This window comes from Triturus cristatus, chromosome 8, assembly GCF_964204655.1.
Source record: "Triturus cristatus chromosome 8, aTriCri1.1, whole genome shotgun sequence".
NCBI classification, from domain to species: domain Eukaryota; kingdom Metazoa; phylum Chordata; class Amphibia; order Caudata; family Salamandridae; genus Triturus; species Triturus cristatus.
In genome coordinates this window covers 1,267,809,343-1,267,832,596 of record NC_140591.1, presented here as the reverse complement: position 1 = coordinate 1,267,832,596, position 23,254 = coordinate 1,267,809,343, and the positions used below count along the sequence as shown (strand labels likewise).

The 23,254-nt window shown below is 43.0% G+C and overlaps 1 protein-coding gene across 4 annotated transcripts in view; it reads right to left on the bottom strand.

Annotated features, from left to right (window-relative positions):
- The window catches only part of ATG3 (autophagy related 3), a 272,476-nt gene that overhangs the window by 152,595 nt on the left and 96,627 nt on the right, over positions 1-23,254 (bottom strand). For all 4 annotated transcript variants that reach the window (XM_085622981.1, XM_085622977.1, XM_085622978.1 and 1 more), the window contains exons 7-8: positions 18,668-18,717; positions 2,138-2,225 (exon numbers count right to left, since the gene is read on the bottom strand). In XM_085622981.1, coding sequence (XP_085479107.1) covers positions 2,138-2,225; positions 18,668-18,717 — 138 coding nt within the window. The remainder of the gene's footprint in view (positions 1-2,137; positions 2,226-18,667; positions 18,718-23,254) is intronic.

Below are 23,254 nucleotides of genomic sequence, written 5' to 3'. Positions count from 1 at the left end.
GGACCCTGCCGCGTCGGGAATCGAACCCTGGTCCCGGGTCTGACCTCTGCTTCAGGGTATGCCTCCTCTAACCATTGAGCTACACTTCTCCACTGTCCATCCCGAACTTTAAGAGTAGGGTTTTTTGCCAGGAGTTATTCTTGTATGCAACTATTATTTGTGCACCTGACTGATTGGTACCCGATAAGGGAATCATTGAGTTACCCAAAATCACATAACGTGGTTAGACCTCTGAGTGCGGCTATGTAGTTTTTAAAAGGGCAACTTTAAACTCATCCATATCCTCCTCACCCTCTTCTAGCTCCGGTTCAGGTAAGGTTTCATATCTTTCTACCTTGAATGCCTAAGTTATGTAAAAGGATGTGCTGTTTGCGAACAGCAGAATACCTTTCCCCACCTATGGCGTTAAGGTATGAGGCAAACAAATTAATCCATTCCTTCCAGTGGATTTCCGGTTCCCCGATCTCATTAAGAAAGGAGGGAGGTTGACTCATAGCTGGTATAGCCATAGTAGAGGTGGAGGTTGCTAACAAGGTACCCTGCAAAAGGCTATTACACCAATCAAAGAGTGTCCCAGAGAACGAGTGCAAAGCTAACAAACAAGTAGAGCAGTGGTACAGCAGGTACGCAAGTAAAATAGATCGCAGAAACTTCTATATGACAGTCACATTAATAAGTAACATAGATCGCAGTCCCACTTTGACAATCTCGATAAAAAAGGCATATTCTGTTGCATCGGCATGCATGTGAATCTCTAGGCATGTACCACATAAAAGGAGAGGAAGGAGAAAGGAACAGCGTTACGATGAAAAGGTGTGTATGTCAACGGAACCAGGTGCATACACTGTTGAAAATTGAAAGAAGGTGTGCGTGTCACCGTGTACGGGTGCACACACAATGCACTGACAAATGAGGAATGTATGCATAGGCAGTACGAGGGTAAGGATGTACAGTACCTCAGTCTCTCAACTGACGAGTGAAGAATGTCACGCCTAGAGGGAAATTACAATTTTACCTCGAGGAGCGCAGGCATGGTGAAGATCTCGGTGAGAGAGACGAAACCGCACCGCCCCGAGAGGAATGAATTTACCTCAGGATGCGCAAGTGCAAGGAAACCAAATTTTGGAACGCGGCTAGAAGGGACATAAACGTCATTCGATACTTCCCCTAATGCCTCTTTTTAGATTTAACTCGCCTGTGGTTTTAAGATTTGCAAACTGTTTTCAAATGTCTATATTAACAATTTGCTCTTTTCCACGGACTAAGATCATATTTTTAACATAGCCGAAAGTTTTGGGAATTATGAACTTTTTGGACGCTATGCACCTTAATGTTTTGTAGAATGTTTGTGGCTTGAATTAACTAAAATTGAATAAATTATTTACTAATGAGACACAAAAGTGAAAATGTAAAAATGGTTTGTAGTATGTATGGTGTGACATCTGTGTTGTGTGACATTACCATATCTGTGAGGATTAAACAGAAAGAACCATTGCTTTTAACTGTGCGCCTTCACTTAATGGTTTGATTAAAAATATTGAGTTTATGTTTTTTTAAAGGTCACCACCACCGGTTTTGTCATGAGATTGGAGAGAATTTTGAGATTTTTTGAAAGTACAAACCATATTTTGTCAGTCTACCACAGTGGTATAAAAGGCTGGCCTCTATCATTTACTAACCATCAAGTAACGATATGGGGTTAGCTAATCAGATAAACATAGGAATACTGTGACAAAAGGCTTGGGGAAAAACTGAAAAACACTGCCATTTCTGGAGTGTCCCAAAAAAACGAAGATGTTATTATGGTTTCTCCTCCCAGACACTTAACTTGCACAGCAACAATTGAGAAATGGGCTAGACGGCCTCAAACGCTCAAGTGTTTTATGGTAAATGATCCAACTCACCAGGCATGTGTCTACAGCAATCAGGCAACAGTTGTAAATAAAATGTATTTTTTCTGAAGATAAAGAATTGCTTAAATTTAACCCACTGCAGTGAATACGTCCGTACAAACATCACCATTGGCAGCCGTTAGAACAATATATGACAAAACCTTTAGGACATCACATTTCCACCAAAACATTTTCTATAATCTACTAGAATTATCAACAGTTATCCGAATCACTGCAAAACATACCATCCATATCAAGTCCATCGCCTTCATCGTCGTCGTCATCCTCATCACCATCACCTTGTCCTAGGCACTGCGGGTGCTTCAGGCAATCCTTGGAAATTAATTGGTAAATAATTAGATTTTGTTCACCATAAATAGGACATCTCAGCCTTCGCAGAAATATGTTGTCAATCAATTATAAATATGTTCCTGGTCAACAAGAGTCGAGCATCATTTGACAACATTCCTCTATAAAGGGAAGTTTTCAATGGGCACATACTGCACCTGGCATACCTAAAAACGTTCTATATTTTGCACTGATATGTAACTTATTGTACAAGAAATGGTGTGTTTTCTTTATACATTGCAGCAATATTTTATACTACAATATGTGCAATTACAACACCAATGCACTTCAGTCGATGAATTATGCATATTTTAAAGTTAAAGCCCTCCCAAACAACATATGCAGATAGTGACATTACCTTCTCATCCCCTTCTTTCCTTAGTTATTATTTGGTCCCACTCCTGTGAGGCTGACACTGTGTAACAAATGAATCTACAGTATTTCCCTCCCCTTTTCATCATGCAACGGTGTGTCAGTTCTAGATTCTCACTCAAACCTACAAAGCCTTCAACGACGCAGGACCTGCCTACATCAACCATTGATTAAACTTCCACCAACCCGCTAGACATCTGCGCTCCTCTTCAGTCAAGCGCGTGCAGAAAGACACAGACACACACACCCCGGCTGCCAAGACCAGGAACAACCTCGCAGCCAGAGACATGCCTGGGCCCGGGGCCAAAATTGGCATTGAGGGCGGGGCCCGCGTGGATCCTCTACCCCACCAAGAATTAGAAAATATATACTCTTTATTTGAACACTCCGCACCGTTCCAGGATAAAACCCTACATTTACGGGGGTTATTTTATTTAGCCACTGCCTAGCAACACTCACCCGAGCCTACAGCATTCTGGTAGCTGTAGTTGTGGCAGAACTACAGTGGGGTTGCACACATGTGACTGTGGTCAGCGGATTTCCGCCAATGGCAGTGACTCTGGACAATGAAAGGTGGGGGTGGAGTTATCTCTTGCAATGCAGCAGCATCTGAGGAAGGCCGAAAGGCTGAAATGCATTATGCACACGCTGTCATCAATTAAAGATCTTCCAACGTTTCCCCTGGTGTGGCCTCTACCTGTTCTTGTTGGAGTAGGAGTTTTTTGATGTTTTTGCGTCTGCCAGAGACGCGTGGGAGGCCCCGCTCCGACAAGAGGCCGGGGACATCACTGGCATCCGCTGCATGCAGCTTTTGTTTGATTCAAGGGATTGAATTGACTCCGGCCCGCCCCGAAGTACATGCCTAAACCCTGGACTTCTGCGTGGTGCAGCTTGTCATTGACATGGAGACGGGTTCATTGCAACTCAGTTTCATGGTCCGGACGGCAAACGTGCAACGAGGCTGGGGCGCTAAAGGGGACCAGTGGAGGATCGGTAATTCTTTCTTTTTTGCAAGACTCTTTATTTGAACACTCCGCACCGTTCCAGGATAAAACCCTACATTTACGGGGGTTATTTTATTTATCCACTGCCTAGCAACACTCACCCGAGCCTACAGCATTCTGGTAGCTGTAGTTGTGGCAGAACTACAGTGGGGTTGCACACATGTGACTGTGGTCAGCGGATTTCCGCCAATGGCAGTGACTCTGGACAATGAAAGGTGGGGGGTGGAGTTATCTCTTGCAATGCAGCAGCATCTGAGGAAGGCCGAAAGGCTGAAATGCATTATGCACACGCTGTCATCAATTAAAGATCTTCCAACGTTTCCCCTGGTGTGGCCTCTACCGGTTCTTGTTGGAGTAGGAGTTTTTTGAGATATATTACCTACTGGCGGTCGCCAGTAGGTAGTTATAGTTAGGACCACGTTTCCATAGGAAATCCGCAACATTCTATTTTGAATAACTTTGGTGCCGGTCGACGAATCCTCGCGAATTTTTCAAAATAGGTGGGGCGCTACGCTCCGCTCCTACCCTGAAAGTCTCGGGGGGATTCGTCAAGCGGGGGCTGAGATAAAAGGGGGGTCCCAAAACGCGTTTTTCCCATGCATTTTTCCATAGGACCTTTAGACAGGGCTACAGCCCGAACGGCTGAACAGAATTTAATGAAATTTGGCAGAGAGGTAGTCCCCAGGTCAAGGAAGTGCCTTTTGTAGGTTTGGTGTAAATCTGTTCAGTAGATTCTGAGAAAATAGCCTTTAAATCAATATATATATCTGTGGCAGCTTACTGCGTTAACTGGGCGCGCACGCCACGAATGGCGTAAAGTAACTTAGCATTTAAAAAACCTTGCAAATTCACTGAAAAAACCATAGGTTTCACACATGTTATAGTTAGCTGGACATTTTACTGATAAAAAACCAATGAAATTCCCCCGTTATAGTTACTGCAGGCAACTATAACTCACGCAACCGCAATCTTCTGCTGATGACATATGTGTCTTTATGAAAAAAAAATATTTGTAATATATGTAAAGCTAAAATTTAATGGAAGAAGACATGGGCAAATAAGTGTCTAAATACAGTATTAGCATCAGCAGAGGATTGCGGTCGCGTGAGTTATAGTTGCCTGCAGTAACTATAACGGGGGAATTTCATTGGTTTTTTATCAGTAAAATGTCCAGCTAACTATAACATGTGTGAAACCTATGGTTTTTTCAGTGAATATATATATAGTTAGGACCTATTTTCCATAGGAAATCCGCAACATTCTATTTGGAATAACGTTGGCGCCGATTGACGAATCTTCGCGAAATTTTGCAAACTTTTGGCCAGCTCCGGTCCGCTCCTATCCTGAAAATTTCACGGTGATTCGCCAAGCAGGGGCCGTGAAAAAAGGGGGGTCTCAAAACGCGTTTTCCCCATGCATTTTCCAATAGGACCTTTAGCCGCAGCTACAGCCTTAACTGCTGAACGGAATTACACCAAATTTGGCAAAGAGGTAGTCCTCAGTTCAGACTCGTGCCTTTTGCTTAAATGGTGTAAATCCGTTCAGTCGTTCCTGTGAAAATTAGAGTTAAAAGTACATATATATCTATGGCCTCGGAGGATCCGTGCACCCTCCCGAGCACGAGTTGTATGCCAATTGGCTGCCAACACTCTGAATTAGGAAGTGTTGGCAGCCATCTTCTGCCTCGGTAGAACCGAGGCACAATAAAACCACAAAAAAAAGGAAGCGCAAAATGTGACAAGGGGTCAGGGTAGAAACACCCTGACCCCCTAGGCCTGCTCAGGGGGTCCCACTTTTTTTTTTTTTTTTTTTTAAACGGGAGGATGCGCGCTGGATGAAAAAAAAAATTCAGCTCGGTCTCCCGCGCTGAATATGCCACTTTGTCCCCGGGGGGGCCAAATCCCGGGGGCAGAATAAAAAATAATAATAGTGGGGGGGGGGGGGCAGCATGTTAGCTGCTCCCCATGTGGAAAAACAACGCAGGACGCGGGGAGCCGGCTGGAACCGTGTGGGGATTGGGGAACCCCCCACGGCCCCCAATGAGAGGCCAGGCCCCGGGGGATGGGGTCCCTAGGGCCCCAAAAAAAAAAAAATAGAAAAAGGGGGGCTACACAGACCCGCTTCTAAAAAAAAAAAAAAGAAAAAAAAAAAAGCCGGGATGGGCCGGAGGCCAAGCCCCCTCCTTACACCACTCTGCAAACGTGCCCCTGGCGCGTTTGCAGAGGGGGAACTAATTCCCCTTGAAGACTGGGGGTCCCTGGGGGCCAACTAGCCCACCAGGAACCTCCAGTATGCACCAGGGGGCTGCATTGCAGAGAGGTATAATGAGGCCACGCCCCTTTTTACACCTCTCTGCAACGCAGCTCCGTGGCGCTTACTGGAGGTACCTGGTGGCCTAGTTGGCCGCCAGGGGACCTCAGGATTCAAGGGGACTTAATCCCCCAACTTAAAACGCGCCACGGGGCGCGTTTGCACAGTGGTGAAGGTAGGAGGCGGGGCCTGAGGTGATACTGTGCAAACACGCCCTGTGGTGCGTTTTAAGTTGGGGAATTCATTCCTCTTCAATCCAGAGGTCCCCTAGGGGCCAACTAGAGCACCAGGTAACTCCAGTAAGCTTGACAAAGGCTTCGCCGAAACGCGTGGTTCTGTTTGTTTGACACAATAAAAGGTTTATTGTGTTGTCCTTGGTGTGCCGCTGGATTTATTTCGGAGAATTCTCGGATCTTATCCTGGTGAAAACATTTAAAGCGGAGTTGTGACCGTTGCTGGCACCGGCGTCGCGAGGGAGGAGAGCGGTGATTTCACGACGAACTTCTGGAAACACACATATATATATATATATACACACACATATAAATATATGCTCCAAATCCATCCAACAGCTGCCGAACTCTTGGGCCGGGTGCCTCTCATTATGAGGGTAGGACTCACGATACAGATTCACGCTCAAATAGATGGGGCTCAAACAGATGGGGCACTCACAGAATCATTTTGATCAAACATTTATTTAAGCATATGTGTTTCAGCAATAAGCCTTCCTCAGTGCTACAAATGCATGTTTATGCCGCAAAACATCGAGTTCATTTAAATATTGCACACACCTATCTCATTGGTGAGCTTAAAATGATGGCCAGCAAGAAAGGAATGCAGAAATTTCCAAACAATCTCTGCTGCCATGTTGCAACAACCATTTACAATGCAACGGTCTCGGTATTGTTAAAGTTAGAGCTATTGGCATTGCTCATGACATTTTTGTTTATGTTTTTGTTTCTAAAACATGTAAAGAAACGGCATTGTTATTTACAATGTCAATAGCTTAATCAGTGTGTGTTTAGGTGGCTCTGTGTGTGGGTGCAAATGCAATAGGTCTCGCATTTGAGAGTGATTAAGCTATTGACATTGTAAATAACAATGCCGTTTCTTTAAATGTTTTAAAAACAAAAACATAAACAAAAATAATGTCATGAGCAATGCCAATAGCTCTAACTTTACCAATGCCGAGACCATTGCATTGTAAATGCTTGTTTGTGTTGTGTGGGGAGCGAGTGGAGAGGGCAAAAGAAACAGGAAAAATTGATCGCTGACCATGCCATCCTGAAGCGGTCCGTTATAGAGGACAGAAATATGGAAGACAGTTGGTACAGCCATACAGAGGAGGTGATAAACTGGTAAGACCGAGGAGGCATGAGAAAAGGACACTAACTGCCCAGACTGCTGGACCAGGCCAAGCAAGATGTTGAACAGGACGAATCTTGGTGGGAATAACCTAGTTCAGAAAATGTGCCAAAACTTATAGACCAAATAAAGAGACATATGCTGGAAGTGAAAAACAGGAGGTAACAATTGTCTGGAGACAGCTCTTACAAAGAAGAGTGTGGAGGCGGAGCTAGAACACCAGCAGCTGTCACAGGACCAGGAAGGAAGTACACAAATAGGGAGGTATCACATTTCTGCAAGTGGAATAATTTGAGCCGGATGAAACATGAAGAAACTGCTCACATGCATCCTTAGTTCTTTAGGCAGATGATGTACTCTGGCTGTTATTGAGCACTACTAAGTATCTGACGTCTTCTGGGTTAAACAAATCGAAGTGTGGGTAAAAACAGAAGTTCTGAAGGAGAGGACACATAAGGGTTTGTTGTCAGTAACATGCCTAAGAGAGCAAACAGTGATGATTATAAACGAATGTAAAACTACTGGAGGGGTAGATGGAGGACTAGAAATGCGGGGGACTGACATGACAGCCCAGGAGCACGGGGAGCCAGGCTATACAGAAGAACAATAGGTCTGGGTTGGTGAAAGAGCACTAGGACTAAACGAGGAGAGGCTGGTAGGACACATACAGGATTGGTAAACCCCAAGACACAAACATTCTGAGATTATGAAAAGCTGGGACCATGGCAGGGGAAGGGGCATTATTATAAAATAGGACTGAGTAGTTTAGAGGGTGGGGAAGCTAAAGTGTAGAGTATATTAAGTATGAGCCTAATTATAGGGTCATAATAGTATGTAAGCCAAATTGGGCAATGAAGGGTAATTTGGAGGTTGAAGGGACTTTTTAAAAAAAATCAAAACTCTAAAAGCATAAGCATGTCCTGCACAAGGGCAGTGGAGAAGGGATGTTTCTCTCTGTGTGGGCTTGAAGGAATACTGCTCATGACTCACATCCGTGTTCATCGAGCATCTCAGCGCACAGATGCTCTGTGCAGGCGAACCAAAAGGAAAAGATCACCTATGCCAACATACATCCAAAAACCTGAGTTAGGGGAGTGGATTTTAGAGGCAACATGGAAAGGGGACAAAGTCTTTGTAAGTAATAAATTCTTGTAGGAGTTAGATGGGGCAAAAAAATCCTATTTGAACAAAACGGTCATTGAGCGCTAATCTCAGTTTATTTGATCAAAAGATAGAAGGAACAGAAGAAAACAAGGAAGTGGGTAGCCGTGGTCCACATATGGGCAGGCATGGCAGGGGACTTGTAGATCTGGGGTAACGAAGGACTGATAGTCTCGAAAGAGAAAAGGAGGAAGACAGGATTGGCCCAGAGACGCAGAAAGGAAGAGATTAGGATAATGAAGCGGTGTTTTTTTTTAAGCAAGATCAGTGTTGGGCTTATTTGTGCGAAGGTAAGGGGATGTTTTTATGCCTTTGTTTGTCAGTACGGGCATATTAGTGTATGTGGCACATTTCCCCTGGGATATAAACCTGTGTATGTAAAGTTTTCGCCTGGCATTTACCATTCTCCCTGCACAGGACTACCATGGAATGATTGCTCGCACTCTATAAGCCCCCATAACACGGACGATCATACAGCTTTTACAATTAAAATGTCGTCCTATAAATAGCAATAATGACCTTCTTAAAAAACCCGATAAAACAAGCACTGGTAAAGCCAATATGTCCGGCCTTTTGCAAGCTGCTGTAATGGTTACTTTTTTATTGGAAGCATATGTCACAAACAAAAAAAAAACTTTAAAAAGGCGAAGAGTAAAACTTGGCACCACTTATGGATGGCGGCCACATGTTTGTAACCAAAAGAATTAACAGTAAGAACAATTAACCCTCAGGTATCAAATTACTTGAACAGAATAAAGCTTCCTAGTAAGCAAGCCTATTTAGAACAACCCTTTTTAGCGTTGATGCACATTGCCCGTAATTAGGATTCCGACTGGTGCAAAGAAAAGGTAATATTGACTTTGATATTACTGTGACCTGAGGACTTTATTAAAACACAGGTGGCTAACTTAAAAAAGACTAAAGACTGGAAATAAAAACATTGGCAAAGTAAAGCATTGGCCAACATTCTGGGACAGAAGTGAATTTCTTTTTAGGTGGATGTTGGCATGATCTGACAATACAGTCTTTGACAGTGTAACTGCGCCAGTGGTTGAACTACCCCATACTGTGGCGATCTGAAGCAAAATGTGGCTGATAGATAAATGGATTAATGAATGAAGAGCGTTTTCAAATACCCTCTATCCATGGACATGTTTATGTATTCACCGGTTTTTAATTACCTGAGACAGAGACGCAATTAAAGCGGTCTCTGAGCCAGACCTAGAAAAACAGACATTACTGTAAACAACCATCATGGTTACCATCTCAGCACACACTGATGGACCGAAGTGGTGGTGGGGTGACTTTTATAGCAAACACTACTCCCTTTAGAGTGTCTAGCAGTTTCTTATCACCTCACAGATTTGCCACTACCTTCATTGACCTCAAAGGGGTGGGGGGGTGGGGGGGCGGGGTATTGATGCCCTGTGGAATATGTGCCCCTGACATTATTCCAACCAACAAATGCATGAGTCCACAGAATTACAGGCAATTCACTTCGGGGGTCAAAAATTAGTTCAGGGGGATGAGAACCCACCCCCTCCCGTGCACTCACTCACCTTTCCTCGGCACCCAGTGCCCAACAGGCAGACACCCTGGGGCCCGCGCAATCAGGAAGGAGGCTCATTGTGAAAGAGGTGATGGGTCACTGAGGCCTTCACGTTGGCTGCCTTCGGTGGCTGGTCACTGTGTCAGAGCAGCGCATCTCCTGGCACATAGCTGTGGCTACTGGTCTCTGCTGCGGGGCGAGCCAGGTGGCGGGCACGGTTCAATGTTTCCAAATGTCCTTGAAACAGTACGAATTTGCCGCTACTCGGAGCGTGTTTATGTCCCAGCCCACTTCACGAGTCTGCGCGTGCGTCCGCGAGAGCCAGTGTCCAAGTCGCAGTACAAGGTCCCAGTCCAGTCAGAGCGTGTCAGAGCGTGGATGTGTGCACGTCTATGATGGTCTGTGTACAGGCACCTGTTAACTTACGACAATTCGTGAAAACGTCCCAACTCACACACAGTTGCACAAGGACCTGTGGACGTCCACTAGTGCCTGTACGCCGTCACAATCCACTGTGCGCGATGGTCTGTGTACGTGCTCCAGCCGGCCCACATCTGTGCATGCCCGGAGCTGCGGAAAGTGAGAGAGCCCTGCACGCCCCGCAGAGCCCGCCACCCGGCAGCATAAGAGGATAGTTTACCACAGATTACGCTTCTTACCAGTTATTTATAGCTCAGACTTTGTAAAAATGGAAACATGCCTTCCCTCTGCCCCGACGGTCCGCAGATGAAAATCACACGTGCGCACTTACAAACTCAAGCACCGCAGATATACACACACTCAAATCAAACTGTGCAACTGTGCACATACAAACACAAGCACCCAAGATATACAGGTACTCCCAAACCACAGATATCCACACTCTCTAATCACACGCGTGCGCATATCAACACAGGCACTACAGATATACACCAACTCTCAAACCACACGTGTGTTCACAAAACACATACGCACTAAAGCAAGGATCCGCATATCCCCAAAGCGCGTGTGCACACAAAAACACACCGCGAACCTATATGCGGATACCTATTGCAAAATAAGGGCTATTTATTTTTGTTTTTCTTAAACCTATAAGATGTATCGGAGTGCTTTAAAAAACGCAATTTGTCACATCAATCTAAAGTAGAAAATTATTAAACCAAAGCAAGGTAAAAATCAATTCACGGATGAAGAGAACTTAACAGTCCAGAAAACCTTGTCCCATACCAATTTTTCAGAGGTGTTCAAAACGGTTATTCTTCTTAAAAGAGGAGGAAGCACACAGCAGAAGTCAAGGAGAGAGATAGGGCGTTCCAAAAAAGCCGGGACAATCACAAAGTTACTGGTGCGTGCTTCTAACTCCACCAGACACAAAAGAAACCCAGGGTGGAAGTTGCAGTCGAATCAAGTAATGGTAACCAACAGGCCTCGCTTTGAAAGCCATTAGCCGACACCAAACAACACTGCAAAAGTAAAACAAACATTGGCTCAGCAAGCAGTTGTCACTTTCCTTCCGAGTCCTGCTTCAAACAATGAAAAAAAGCCTGCCTGAGTGAACAAGCACACCACTGCCTTTCTCTGAGGCGAAGCAGAAATACCTCGGAGAAAGGCAGCGGCGGTTTCGAATTCGGGGGCGTGTTTTTCTTTTCTCTCCTCTTGCCATTGGCTGGAGGAGATAATCAGAAAAGTTGAAAAAAACACGCACCCAAATCCGAAAAGGACGGGGCCTGTTCGGAGTGACGAAGCTCTTCTCCAATGCCTGGCCAGCATTCAAGAGGCCAGCCAATGGAGAAGAGGGGAGAAGAGGGGCGGGTGCAAGCCCCTCTTCTCCAAAACATTAAATCTCCGACTTCCGGTTCTGCCTTCGGCGAACCGGACGGTCCTCGGCCTAAAAAGGAAGTGTCTTAGTATTCAGTTCATAATGAATTGTCGACTTCAATGTCTCAATAAAATGTACTGCCTCAATGGGCAAGTATGCAGACATTATCCTTACTTTATTAGCATGCCACATTGCATACCAGTCACTTCTTGTGGTTTCACTCTGCATGGGCTTCTACGATGTTTTCATGCGCTGTGTACCCCTCGCCGCTTGCTGAAAAACTGGGATAAGTCTGTAGGTAGCAGTCAAATTACCGCTGTCCCCAGGTTTGAATAACCCATGACTTCTGTTGACGGAACTTCCTTACGCGACGGTTCTGGCAGCTTTACAATAAATCACAGCTCCAAATCCCACCAACAGCTGCCGAACTCTTAGGGCGGGTGCCTCTCATTAAGTGAGGGTAGGACTCACAATACAGATTCACGCTCCACCAGATGGGGCACTCGCGGGGTCACTGTGATCAAACATTTATTTCAGCATACGCGTTTTAGCGATAAGCCTGCCTCAGTGCTACAAATGCGAACGTGTTGGCTGCAAGCAATTGTGTCACAGGCTACAAGAACATTTTGAGATTTTGGCAACAAATAAAGGTAATGTTTATTGAACTGGAGCGCTGGACTGCTATGTACTTTGCCTGTGTGGATCCTGCATTGGGACTTAGCCAACTTACACTAATATACTTTGAAGTCACTTCTTACATTTAGGAGTGTGCTGAGATCGGTCATTTAAACTTGCGGAGGAAGACATTGAGGGATTCTTGTGGTTGGTACAGATTTGCTTGTGGTCTGGCAATCAATTATTTAGTGGATCACATATTATATGGTAACAATGATATGTACAGTATTTTGCTAGTGCCCCAATTGCCACATTTTAACTCACCTGTACTCCTATTTACCAAGACGGATCATGGTGTGCATAATTTGAATCCAGAACAGTAAAGCTGCAAAATCATCATCACAGGAAACTTTTTCCTTATGCAGTGTGAACTTGTTCAAAATTCACAGGCTGTGCAAGGACTGAAAACTTGTAGATTTAGCTAAAGAGAAGCATTTGGGTAGGTCTTGTACAGAAAGAATGGTCGGAGAGAGTTTGGTGGCAAAATTGAAAATGGAATACAAGAATGCATGAACTGAAGATGTGACAATGTTGCCAAACCATGTACACCAGCATTAGTACCAGTGGGGTTGCCATCTAAGCTATGATGAACGTTGATTGCTAATTTCACGGGGACATTCTGGGTGTTTGCAAAGGGGGGGGGGGGGAGAAATTTCCTCATTTGTACTGTTTTTCAAAAAAGCAGGCATTATGGCATCTGTGGAGGTTAGTAGATTTAACATCAGTGGTGTGTCTGAACAGCAAGTTGGTCAGTAACGCCTGTCCGACTGGGGGCTCTTGCTTTTATTGCACTGTTATACCGTACTGCCTTCTAAATAAACATAAGATCAGACAACCAAGTCAGTGACAGCATATGTAAGAAACGCTTTCAATTGAATAAAGTTAAGCTGTTTTTACCTTGTGGAATATGCTGAACTTCTAGACTGCATAGACTTCTAAAGCATACTAGAACTAAATGTACTGAACAATTACTCGCACAGTTGTTCCCATTGTCACTGACATTTCAAGGGTTTGTGAAGCCTGGGAGGCAAGAAGTAGGCCTACTTTGTTAAGCATTTTGATTGGTCTTTTTTGTATGTAGGAGCCTATTAAACACAAAGTTTGCAATGCCCTTTCTGCCACTGATTAAGCGATAGGAAGAAAGGAAAGCAATTAAATTAATAAATGGGAAGAGACGAAGCCATTTTTGAATTTTAGATCTGCATGTAGAACTAGCTTGTCTTTATGCACTTTGTAGGTTTGGTTGTAGGCCTGATTTTGTTCACCGTCAGTGGTGAAGTAATGGCTACTAATAAGCTCAACTTGAACATCAGATGTTTAAGGGATGATGTCTGTACTCGTTCAATAGGCATCTGCAGCAGCAAAATGAACAAGCATTGGCATAGCCAATAGGTCTCGGCTTTGGGACCTTATAAGTGTTTATCCATGCAACAGTTGCATAACTAAATACTTATAAGGTCTCAAAAGCGAGACCTATTGGCTATGCAAAGCGGCCCTGCGGCCGCGAAAGTGAAAGTGATCGCGATGGCGATCACACATCAAAGCGGCCGCGCCGCCGCGAAAGTGAAAGTAATCGTGGTAAAGCGTGGCGCACGCCCGCGCACATGCACTGTAGCTCTAGGCTGGCCTGGTAGCACTTTTTGGAGCCCTCTCAATAAGTCTCGCCAGACCAGCACATGCGCTGGGTCAGGCGAGACCTAAAAAGGGATATTCGGAGCTTTCAAATACACTCGGATTACACTATATACAAGAAGACATATATGGAACAGGTATCGGATGGTAATATGAGGGAAAGATGGTAGGGGCTATAACTGGCACCATGAAAGAAAAGGTTTGGATTTTGCAGCAAAATGTACAAAGCATGCCGTAATTTCTGAGAAGCTTGAATCTTTGAGGGAGATTCAAACATCCAACCTCTAGCCATTCAGGAATAAGGCTGATAAGTTGAGTGCTTTCAGTTGTGGATATCCAACATGTGCCTCAGACAAAGATGTGGTAGAGGTTGTAGTTAACCGTATGATGCTGCTGCCATGCTGGTGTGAAGGTCATGACCGCAAACAAGGACTTGCTGCCAACCTGTGGTATCAGTGGGACTGGAGCGTAGACACAAAGGCCTGTACCAACTGATCAACAGAGCATTATCGCAAGACTGCATGTGGGTGCAAGGAATTGTAGCTGATGAATTTTGATTGTTTGTTGCAAAAGATAAGGTTTTGTCAGTGTGCTAATATGCCACCTACCACGAATCGCTCCAACTCTCACTTTGGCTAGCCTCCCTTCTGCCTGGTGTGTGTGTCTGCTATGAGTTTGCATTTCCCTAGTAAGTACTGGGCTAGCAACTGAATTTTGGTCAGCAATTTCCAGTCCCAAACACGCTAGGAAATTGAACAGTGGGATAGTCTCAGAACCTTCCAGCTTGAGGTAATGCAGTGTTGTCCTTCAGCACCTACACCTCCCCTGGCTTTAAGTTGGAAAACAACCAGATGCAAACGTTTGAAGGTTTAAGGCACTGACGTGTTATTTGCTTGATCTGAGAGCAATGTCCTTGGACTATCAGGTTACACATCACACTAACCTGTTTGCGAGGCATCTATAGTAATGTTCACAGTACAGCCTGCATATGCAAAATGTTTGCATGCACAAGTTTTATGGGGTCTACTAGCATAGGCTGTACCTTTCCTGACACGCCTGCTGGATTCTCTCAGTTCCTCAAAGTCTAAGATCATTAACTTATGAGATACTCTAGTAATGGTCTTACATGTAGGCATTTATGGGTAACTGGTAATAACCAGATACTCAATTCACATTACAGTCCTGAAAGTCTCAGATGTCTGTTAAAGAGAACTGTTCAGAAATGCCAGACATCGCTTAACTGTTAAGGCTGCCACTGTTTTGTTATAAACACCCAAAATGTTTAGTGTTGCTTGGCAGTTGGAAACAATTTCTTAAAATGGACTGTGAGGCCTAGAAGTACAGTAGTTTAATTTAGCAGTTCATGCGTCTCTAGCATTTTTATACAAATCTCCCTTTACCAATAAGTCATTCATGCATACACATGTGCAGGCTTTATGACAAATTGTAAAATAGGCAATTGCTGCGCTTTGGAGGCATCTGGATGCGAAAATGTACATCCTGCGAGTCTACTGTCGCCTGAAAGTAACCATACTTCAGTAAAAGGATAACATCTTGGAGAGCTGTCATTTGAACTTGGAGAGCACAGGTCTAGAATTTCATTCAGTAAACTATCAAGCAACCTGCAAAATCACTGTTGTAATTTAGTAGTTAAAGTCGAGGGGGCAGCATCCTGTGCTTAGAATGTATACTAGGCCATGCACTGTCTAGTTACTTAGAATGTCACCTGATGGCCACATAGAGGTTTGCTTGTCATCATCTGAGGCAGTTAGAGTTATTGAGTTACTAGGAGCCGGTTTGGTTGATGGTCTGGAACTTACTTTCAATAAAGCATCCTGGAAATCATCTTAAGAGTGGTAATTTTAGAGCAGAACTTAATAATCACCTACTGAAATTTCAGCTTGCTAGTTTTGAGTAAATAATCTAAGCATTCCTGGAAAGGAGTGGCATGGATTGGGCAGTTGGGAGGGGAAAGTGGTGTGGGGGCGGGGTGGTGTAATGAGCGTCATCTTTCACTAGCTTGAACAGAGAGCCATAGGTGATCCAATATCTTTATCGTCCTTCATGATAGGAATGGCATTGATTTGGTGCCATGCTCTTTTATGATGGAAATGGCTGCCATATGCCTGCTTGGCACATTTCTCTTTGCACTCTGGTCTGTTTTGAGGGGACATTAAACAACCAAAAAACAGGAAGTGCATGGGTGCTTGAATGTCCTTGAATTTCTTGGTGTCTCTTTTCAATACGCTAAAGTCCATGATCAACAATTTGCCAAAATACATGATCTTGATTGAGGTCATACAGAAAATGCAGTTTTTAAATTCTATTGGAAAGTCACAATGTAAAACTGTAACAAGCTGTCTATTACCTGCATCCAGCAAATCTTTTAAATGTGTAAAATGTCACCTTTTTGAGCTATGGCTGTTGCCTGCTTGTTTATGTGTGGCAGATAATGAATCAGCTGTTCCGTGCTTTCCAACACTGATCTCATAGTGCTGTGGAGTGGGTAATAAGCCAGGAAGAACAGTTCATTACTTCAATTTTCTTGCCTATAGCCACCAACCTATTCATCTGTTGTCAGGCCAGTACTAGATGGAAGTTCACAGACCCCTTACAAGAAACTTAAAAAATGGAATAATTGGATACAGCTAGGTAACAAATACATTTTGGACCTTGAGGCATAGGTCAAAAGGTGTCCTCTGTGGGTTTCCGTGCTTTCACTAGACTCAAACTGCACTGTGGTGTAGTTCACTTGGCAACACAGGTTTTAATAAGTCTAAGCCTAGGATAAATAAAAACTCTAGCTAGCATCATAAAAGGCCTGAGTTTCAGAAAATAGCAAGACTTCTTCTTCAAGTTGGACCCAAACAGTGGCATACGCTCCAACCTTATCTGTGGGTGACTATGTTAGTTGTCAAACTCTACAAAAGGAGTCAGTCCACACATCTTAGCAGATCCTCATTTCCCTGGTCTCCTTTAATAATTTAGGAATCTTCATGATATGAAGCTTAGTGTGGATCTACTGTTTCTTGATTAGCATCTTGATGGCCCCGAGGTGCTTGAATTGAAAGAGTTGGAGGATGACATTCTGTAGGCTCGGCATGCTCTTGTCTTTTCACCGGAAGGGGGATGGGAGCACACGGCCTCACATCCCATCAGAGTTCACGCCTTTGCATTATGGTGAATGCAGTTCATAATTAGCGCTTACTTGCCTTTTTTGACCAGGTTGTCAAAGATTAAAACAAGGGTGGTGCTTTCTCGAAAAACACATCTTTTTGCGTCCAAGATAGGTTTTTTCTGATAGGTTTGTTAACCTAATAGACAGCAAGACATAAGCATGCACAAGGGGGGAGGGTAGTATTATAGCTAAAATACACATTTTATCTTAATGTAAATTTCATCTCATTGGGAAGTCTGATCTCTCGCCAAGGGACTGATAGCTCAAGATATGCACAAAATCTGAATATTTCTCCCTCACAGTTTGAGAATCTGATTTAACTCTCTTTGTAAGAGAAGGTAGCTCTTATGTAGGATCTAGTTCTGGATCAGAGTGCAGTGTAAATTAGGCAGGACCGTGTTGATATTTCTGCATGCATTGATCCATTCCAGATACAGAAGATAATTTTTCAATACCCGTCACCATTTGCTCTTAACTCTTTAGTGTTCCTAGAGAGAAGAACAGTGAGAGTATTACATACTTCAATGATTCTCTTAAGGCTAAGGCTCTCCTAAGAGTCACAATTGCTGCACAGTCTGGTGATAGCAGGACTCCAAAGGAACAGAATACCAGGTTTCTTTAAATAGGAATTAGAGATTCATATTCCAGAGCAATAGTGTAGGTCTGTCTTATGTTCTCTCTAAGTTCCACAATGAACGATTTTGTCATGAGCCGCAACTATTTGTGACTCCGTAATAAGGGCATTAACCACAATTAGTATTTTACTCAATCTGGGCCACAATATTTATGCTGATTCAGTAATAGTCGGAGGCATGCACCCATGTATCACAGCACACTCTATGAGTCTCTCATTGGGCTATTTAGGGGCGAACCTAGCTACTATTGTATTTTCAGCTGTTTGCCTTGTTCCATCATACCAGTCCACAGCTTACAAGAACAAGCATCTGCAACAAGAAACAATGATAAAATATCTGCCCCCAGCACCATTACTGATGTGCGTGCATGCATCACCACAGATGCACCCATATGTGTCATGATGCATTTGGATTACTTTTAATTTGCTGTTCCAAAAAACAGGAGTTGCACAGAAAGTGCAGCTGTTGGGCACTCCCAAAAAGGAATAGAGAAAGGGAGCGGCTCCACGAAGGGTATGATGAAATATTATACACCTTGTCTAGACACACTTCAGAGCAGAGGAGATGAGCAAATCTAAACTAAATCAAAGGTAAAACAATAAAAGAAATACGTGCAGCATACTGTGCACTCATCGTAGGCTACCTGGAAATGACACAGTGCCAAATAATCTTATCATGCAAGTGAAGTAAACTGATCACCATAACCAAGCATATATCCAGGGGTCAGGCAAAATTCAGGAAAACTGACCTTGCTGTCCAACGTAATCTCTTTAACAGCTTCTGTCACTCCTGTAACACCTGTGAATTGAATAAAGCCAACAGGAATAAGCAAACTTTCAATTAATGCACTCTGTCCAGAATTTATTTTCTCAGTACTTCGTTCAAATTCTCACAGTGAAAAGGCAACAAAAAATAAAGTCCTCTATCCATCTTTTTTTTATATACATTTATTAAACAATACACCCAAGTTTGAAAGCAACTATTACAGAATGATGACATAAATGTGCCTCAAATAGATGTACATTCAGTCCAAACAAATGAAGGGAGCAAGAAAAAAGAAGTCCCTTGTAATGTGAGTGCTTAATCGTTGGAATATTAAACACTAACACTACAACATCGACACCCAAGCACAGAATCCTGCAATACTTTAACAATTCTTTTTTCAAACACACACATATATATATATATACATACATATATATATACATATACATATATACACATACACATATACATATATACACATATACATATATACACATACATATATACATATACATATATACACATATACATATACATATACATATATACACATATACATATATATATATTACCTACTGGCGGTCGCCAGTAGGTAGTTATAGTTAGGACCCTGTTTCCATAGGAAAACCGCAACATTCTATTTTGAATAACTTTGGCGCCGGTCGACGAATCCTCGTGAATTTTTCAAAATAGGTGGGGCGCTGCGCTCCGCTCCTACCCTGAAAGTCTCGGGGGGATTCGTCAAGCGGGGGCTGAGATAAAAGGGGGGGTCCCAAAACGAGTTTTTCCCATGCATTTTTCCATAGGACCTTTAGACACAGCTACAGCCCGAACGGCTGAACAGAGTTCCTTGAAATTTGGCAGAGAGGTAGTCTACAGGTCAAGGAAGTGCCTTTTGTAGGTTTGGTGTAAATCTGTTCAGTAGATTCTGAGAAAATAGCCTTTAAATCAATATATATATCTGAGCCAGCTTACGGTGCGCTTACCGTACGCGTACGGTGACGTGCGCGATTCTGATTGGCTGTTCGATCTAAGTAAACATTCAAATCGGTCGAAACCAGGAAGCGGCGGCCACCATTTTCTCTCTCACACTCTGAGGGGGGCAGCATAAACAAAGTCAAAAAACATCTAAAGGGGTAGTATATTTAGTTCGTAACCACCCAGCATCGATATAGGTGTCCCCCACAAACCCCCAAGGCCAAAAAAACAATTTTATTTTTTTTCGAAAAATCGCCGATTACGCTTACCGTACGCATACGTTTAAAATTATAAAAAAAAAAAAAAATCATCAACACTTTCCCCACCCCGTGTGCAAATGGTGCCCGAAGGGGACCATTTGTGCATGGCATATATTTGTTTTTAGGAAACTAAAAATGAATACCTTACACAACGAAGCACATAATATGTCCCCCATGTGCGCACGGTGCGCGAAGCGCATCGTGCGTACATGGCCCATCCCACGTAACGTGGGCACGCGGTGCGCGCAGCGCACCGCGTGACCACCATGCGTGCACGGCACTAACTGCGTAAAGTGGGCGCGCGATGCGCGAAGCACACCGCGTGCTCACTGTGCGCGAACGGTGCGCGAAGCGCACCGTGCACGCACGGAACGAACTGCGTTAACTGGGCGCGCACGCCACGAATGGCGTAAAGTAACTTAGCATTTAAAAAAACGTACAAATTCACTGAAAAAACCATAGGTTTCACACACGTTATAGTTAGGAATTAGCATTTAAAAAACCTTGCAAATTCACTGAAAAAACCATAGGTTTCACACAAGTTATAGTTAGCTGTACATTTCACTCGTAAAAAACCAATGAAATTCCCCCGTTATAGTTCGTGCAGGCAACTATAACTCACGCGACCGCAATCCTCTGCTGATGACATATGTGTCTTTATGAAAAAAAAATATTTGTAATATATGTATAGCTAAAATTTAATGGAAGAAGACATGGGCAAATAAGTGTCTAAATACAGTATTAGCATCAGCAGAGGATTGCGGTCGCGTGAGTTATAGTTGCCTGCACTAACTATAACGGGGGAATTTCATTGGTTTTTTACAAGTGAAATGTACAGCTAACTATAACTTGTGTGAAACCTATGGTTTTTTCAGTGAATATATATATATATATATCTCAAGATAAGAATACATGTGTGAATATATGTGTATAATATATATATTAGGGGAAACAGCGTGTTTGTGGGTGAGGGTATTTGGGTGGCAAAGGTATTTTTAGGGTTAAGGTGGTAAGGGTATTTGGATGGTAAGGGTGTTTTGAGGGTATTTTGGGTGGTTAAGTGTAGGGGTTAGTAAGGTTTATATATATATATATATATATATATATATATATATATATATTACCTACTGGCGGTCGCCAGTAGGTAGTTATAGTTAGGACCACGTTTCCATAGGAAATCCGCAACATTCTATTTTGAATAACTTTGGCGCCGGTCGACGAATCCTCGCGAATTTTTCAAAATAGGTGGGGCGCTACGCTCCGCTCCTACCCTGAAAGTCTCGGGGGGATTCGTCAAGCGGGGGCTGAGATAAAAGGGGGGTCCCAAAACGCGTTTTTCCCATGCATTTTTCCATAGGACCTTTAGACACAGCTACAGCCCGAACGGCTGAACAGAATTACTTGAAATTTGGCAGAGAGGTAGCCATAAGGTCAAGGAAGTGCCTTTTGCAGGTCTGGTGTAAATCTGTTCAGTATTTCCGGAGAAAATAGCATTTAAAAGCATATATATATCTATATGCGCGCAGGGTGCGCGCACCGTGCGAGCACCCTAACGTGCGCGAGCGTAATTCTGATTGGACGTTACATGTTAGTCAACGTTCGAATCGGTCGAAATCAGGAAGTGTCGGCTGCCATTTTGTTTGTTTTCAGTGCGAGAGTGAAAAAGGAAGGTGGCGAACGTGAAAAGGGGGCAGGGTAGAGAGTTCCTGACCCCCTAGCCTTTGTCAGGGGGTCCCTGAAGGACCCCGAAGGCAAAAAAAAATTTTCTTTTTCTAAAAATCGCGGGGGTGCGCGCACAGTGCGCGCACCCTGAAAAACACACACAAAAAAAAAATTTTACCAAAAAAAAAAAAAAAATTCGCAGGGTGAAAACCAAAAAAAAAAAAAAAAATTTTTAATACGTAGTTTATTGTAAAATAAATATATATAAAAAATAATACATAAATAAATTAGCACTTAAAAAACCGTACAAATTCACTGAAAAAACCATAGGTTTCACACACGTTATAGTTAGGAATTAGCATTTAAAAAACCTTGCAAATTCACTTAAAAAACCATAGGTTTCACACATGTTATAGTTAGCTGGACATTTCACTCATAAAAAACCAATGAAATTCCCTCGTTATAGTTACTGCAGGCAACTATAACTCACGCGACCGCAATCCTCTGCTGATGACGTCAGATATTACATCACTGATGACATATGTGTCTTTCTGAAAAATAAATATTTGTAATATATGTATAGCTAAAGATTAATGGAAGAAGACATGGGTAAATAAGTGTCTAAATACAGTATTAGCATCAGCAGAGGATTACGGTCGCGTGAGTTATAGTTGCCTGCAGTAACTATAACGGGGGAATTTCATTGGTTTTTTATGAGTGAAATGTCCAGCTAACTATAACATGTGTGAAACCTATGGTTTTTTAAGTGAATATATATATATATATGCACACACACACACATATATATATATATATATATATATATATATATACACACACACACACATACACATACAGATACACATACACATACACACACACGCATACACACCCACACACACTTACCTGCCATATACTTCATTGTCATTGCAAAGGCACATTTGTGGTAAAGGGTTCCGAGGTAAAGGCATGCATGGTAGAGGCATTTACTTGGTAAAGGCACGACGAGGATTCAACCACATTGTGAAGGATGTTTCCCCTTGCCCCAACATCACAACATATTGGCAGAAAGTAATACACACACTGTCCAAGGTCTTGGGCAGCCAATTGACATACCACCAAAAATTACTTTACTGGGGAGAACACAAAACATTAGGGGCCCACGGGGTAAGCAGACATTAGCAGGTGTGGGTAGACTTCTTGCTAAAAGGAATATCAGCAGACAGTAGAAAGAAGAGACTCCGCCAAGGTGAGGAGTATGAACTAGCGAGTAGGGCCAGGCAAGCTAACCTACCAATCTACGGGATGCACATATAAACATAAGAGAATATGGGAACCTTGGTGGAACAATTTAAACTGTCCATAACATAGAAGGTCTCGATTCAATGGGGTGGTAATTTTAGCACAAATATGTAAGATAAAGCATTTTTATGAGACAGTAATCAAAGAAGTCCTTTTATTTCTCATTATACTGTGCATTTCGACTATAGTTCTGCATTTTGGCACTCTTTTTTTTATCTTGTATTAAAAAAAGAAAAAAAAGACAATCTTATTTCTTTTGATTATTCAAAGGAAGACTGACCCATAGTTGTGCACTCTGTTTCTTCAACTTCTTTCAGCCATACCACTGGCAATGGCTAAAGATATGAACATTCCCTTGGAAATTCGAT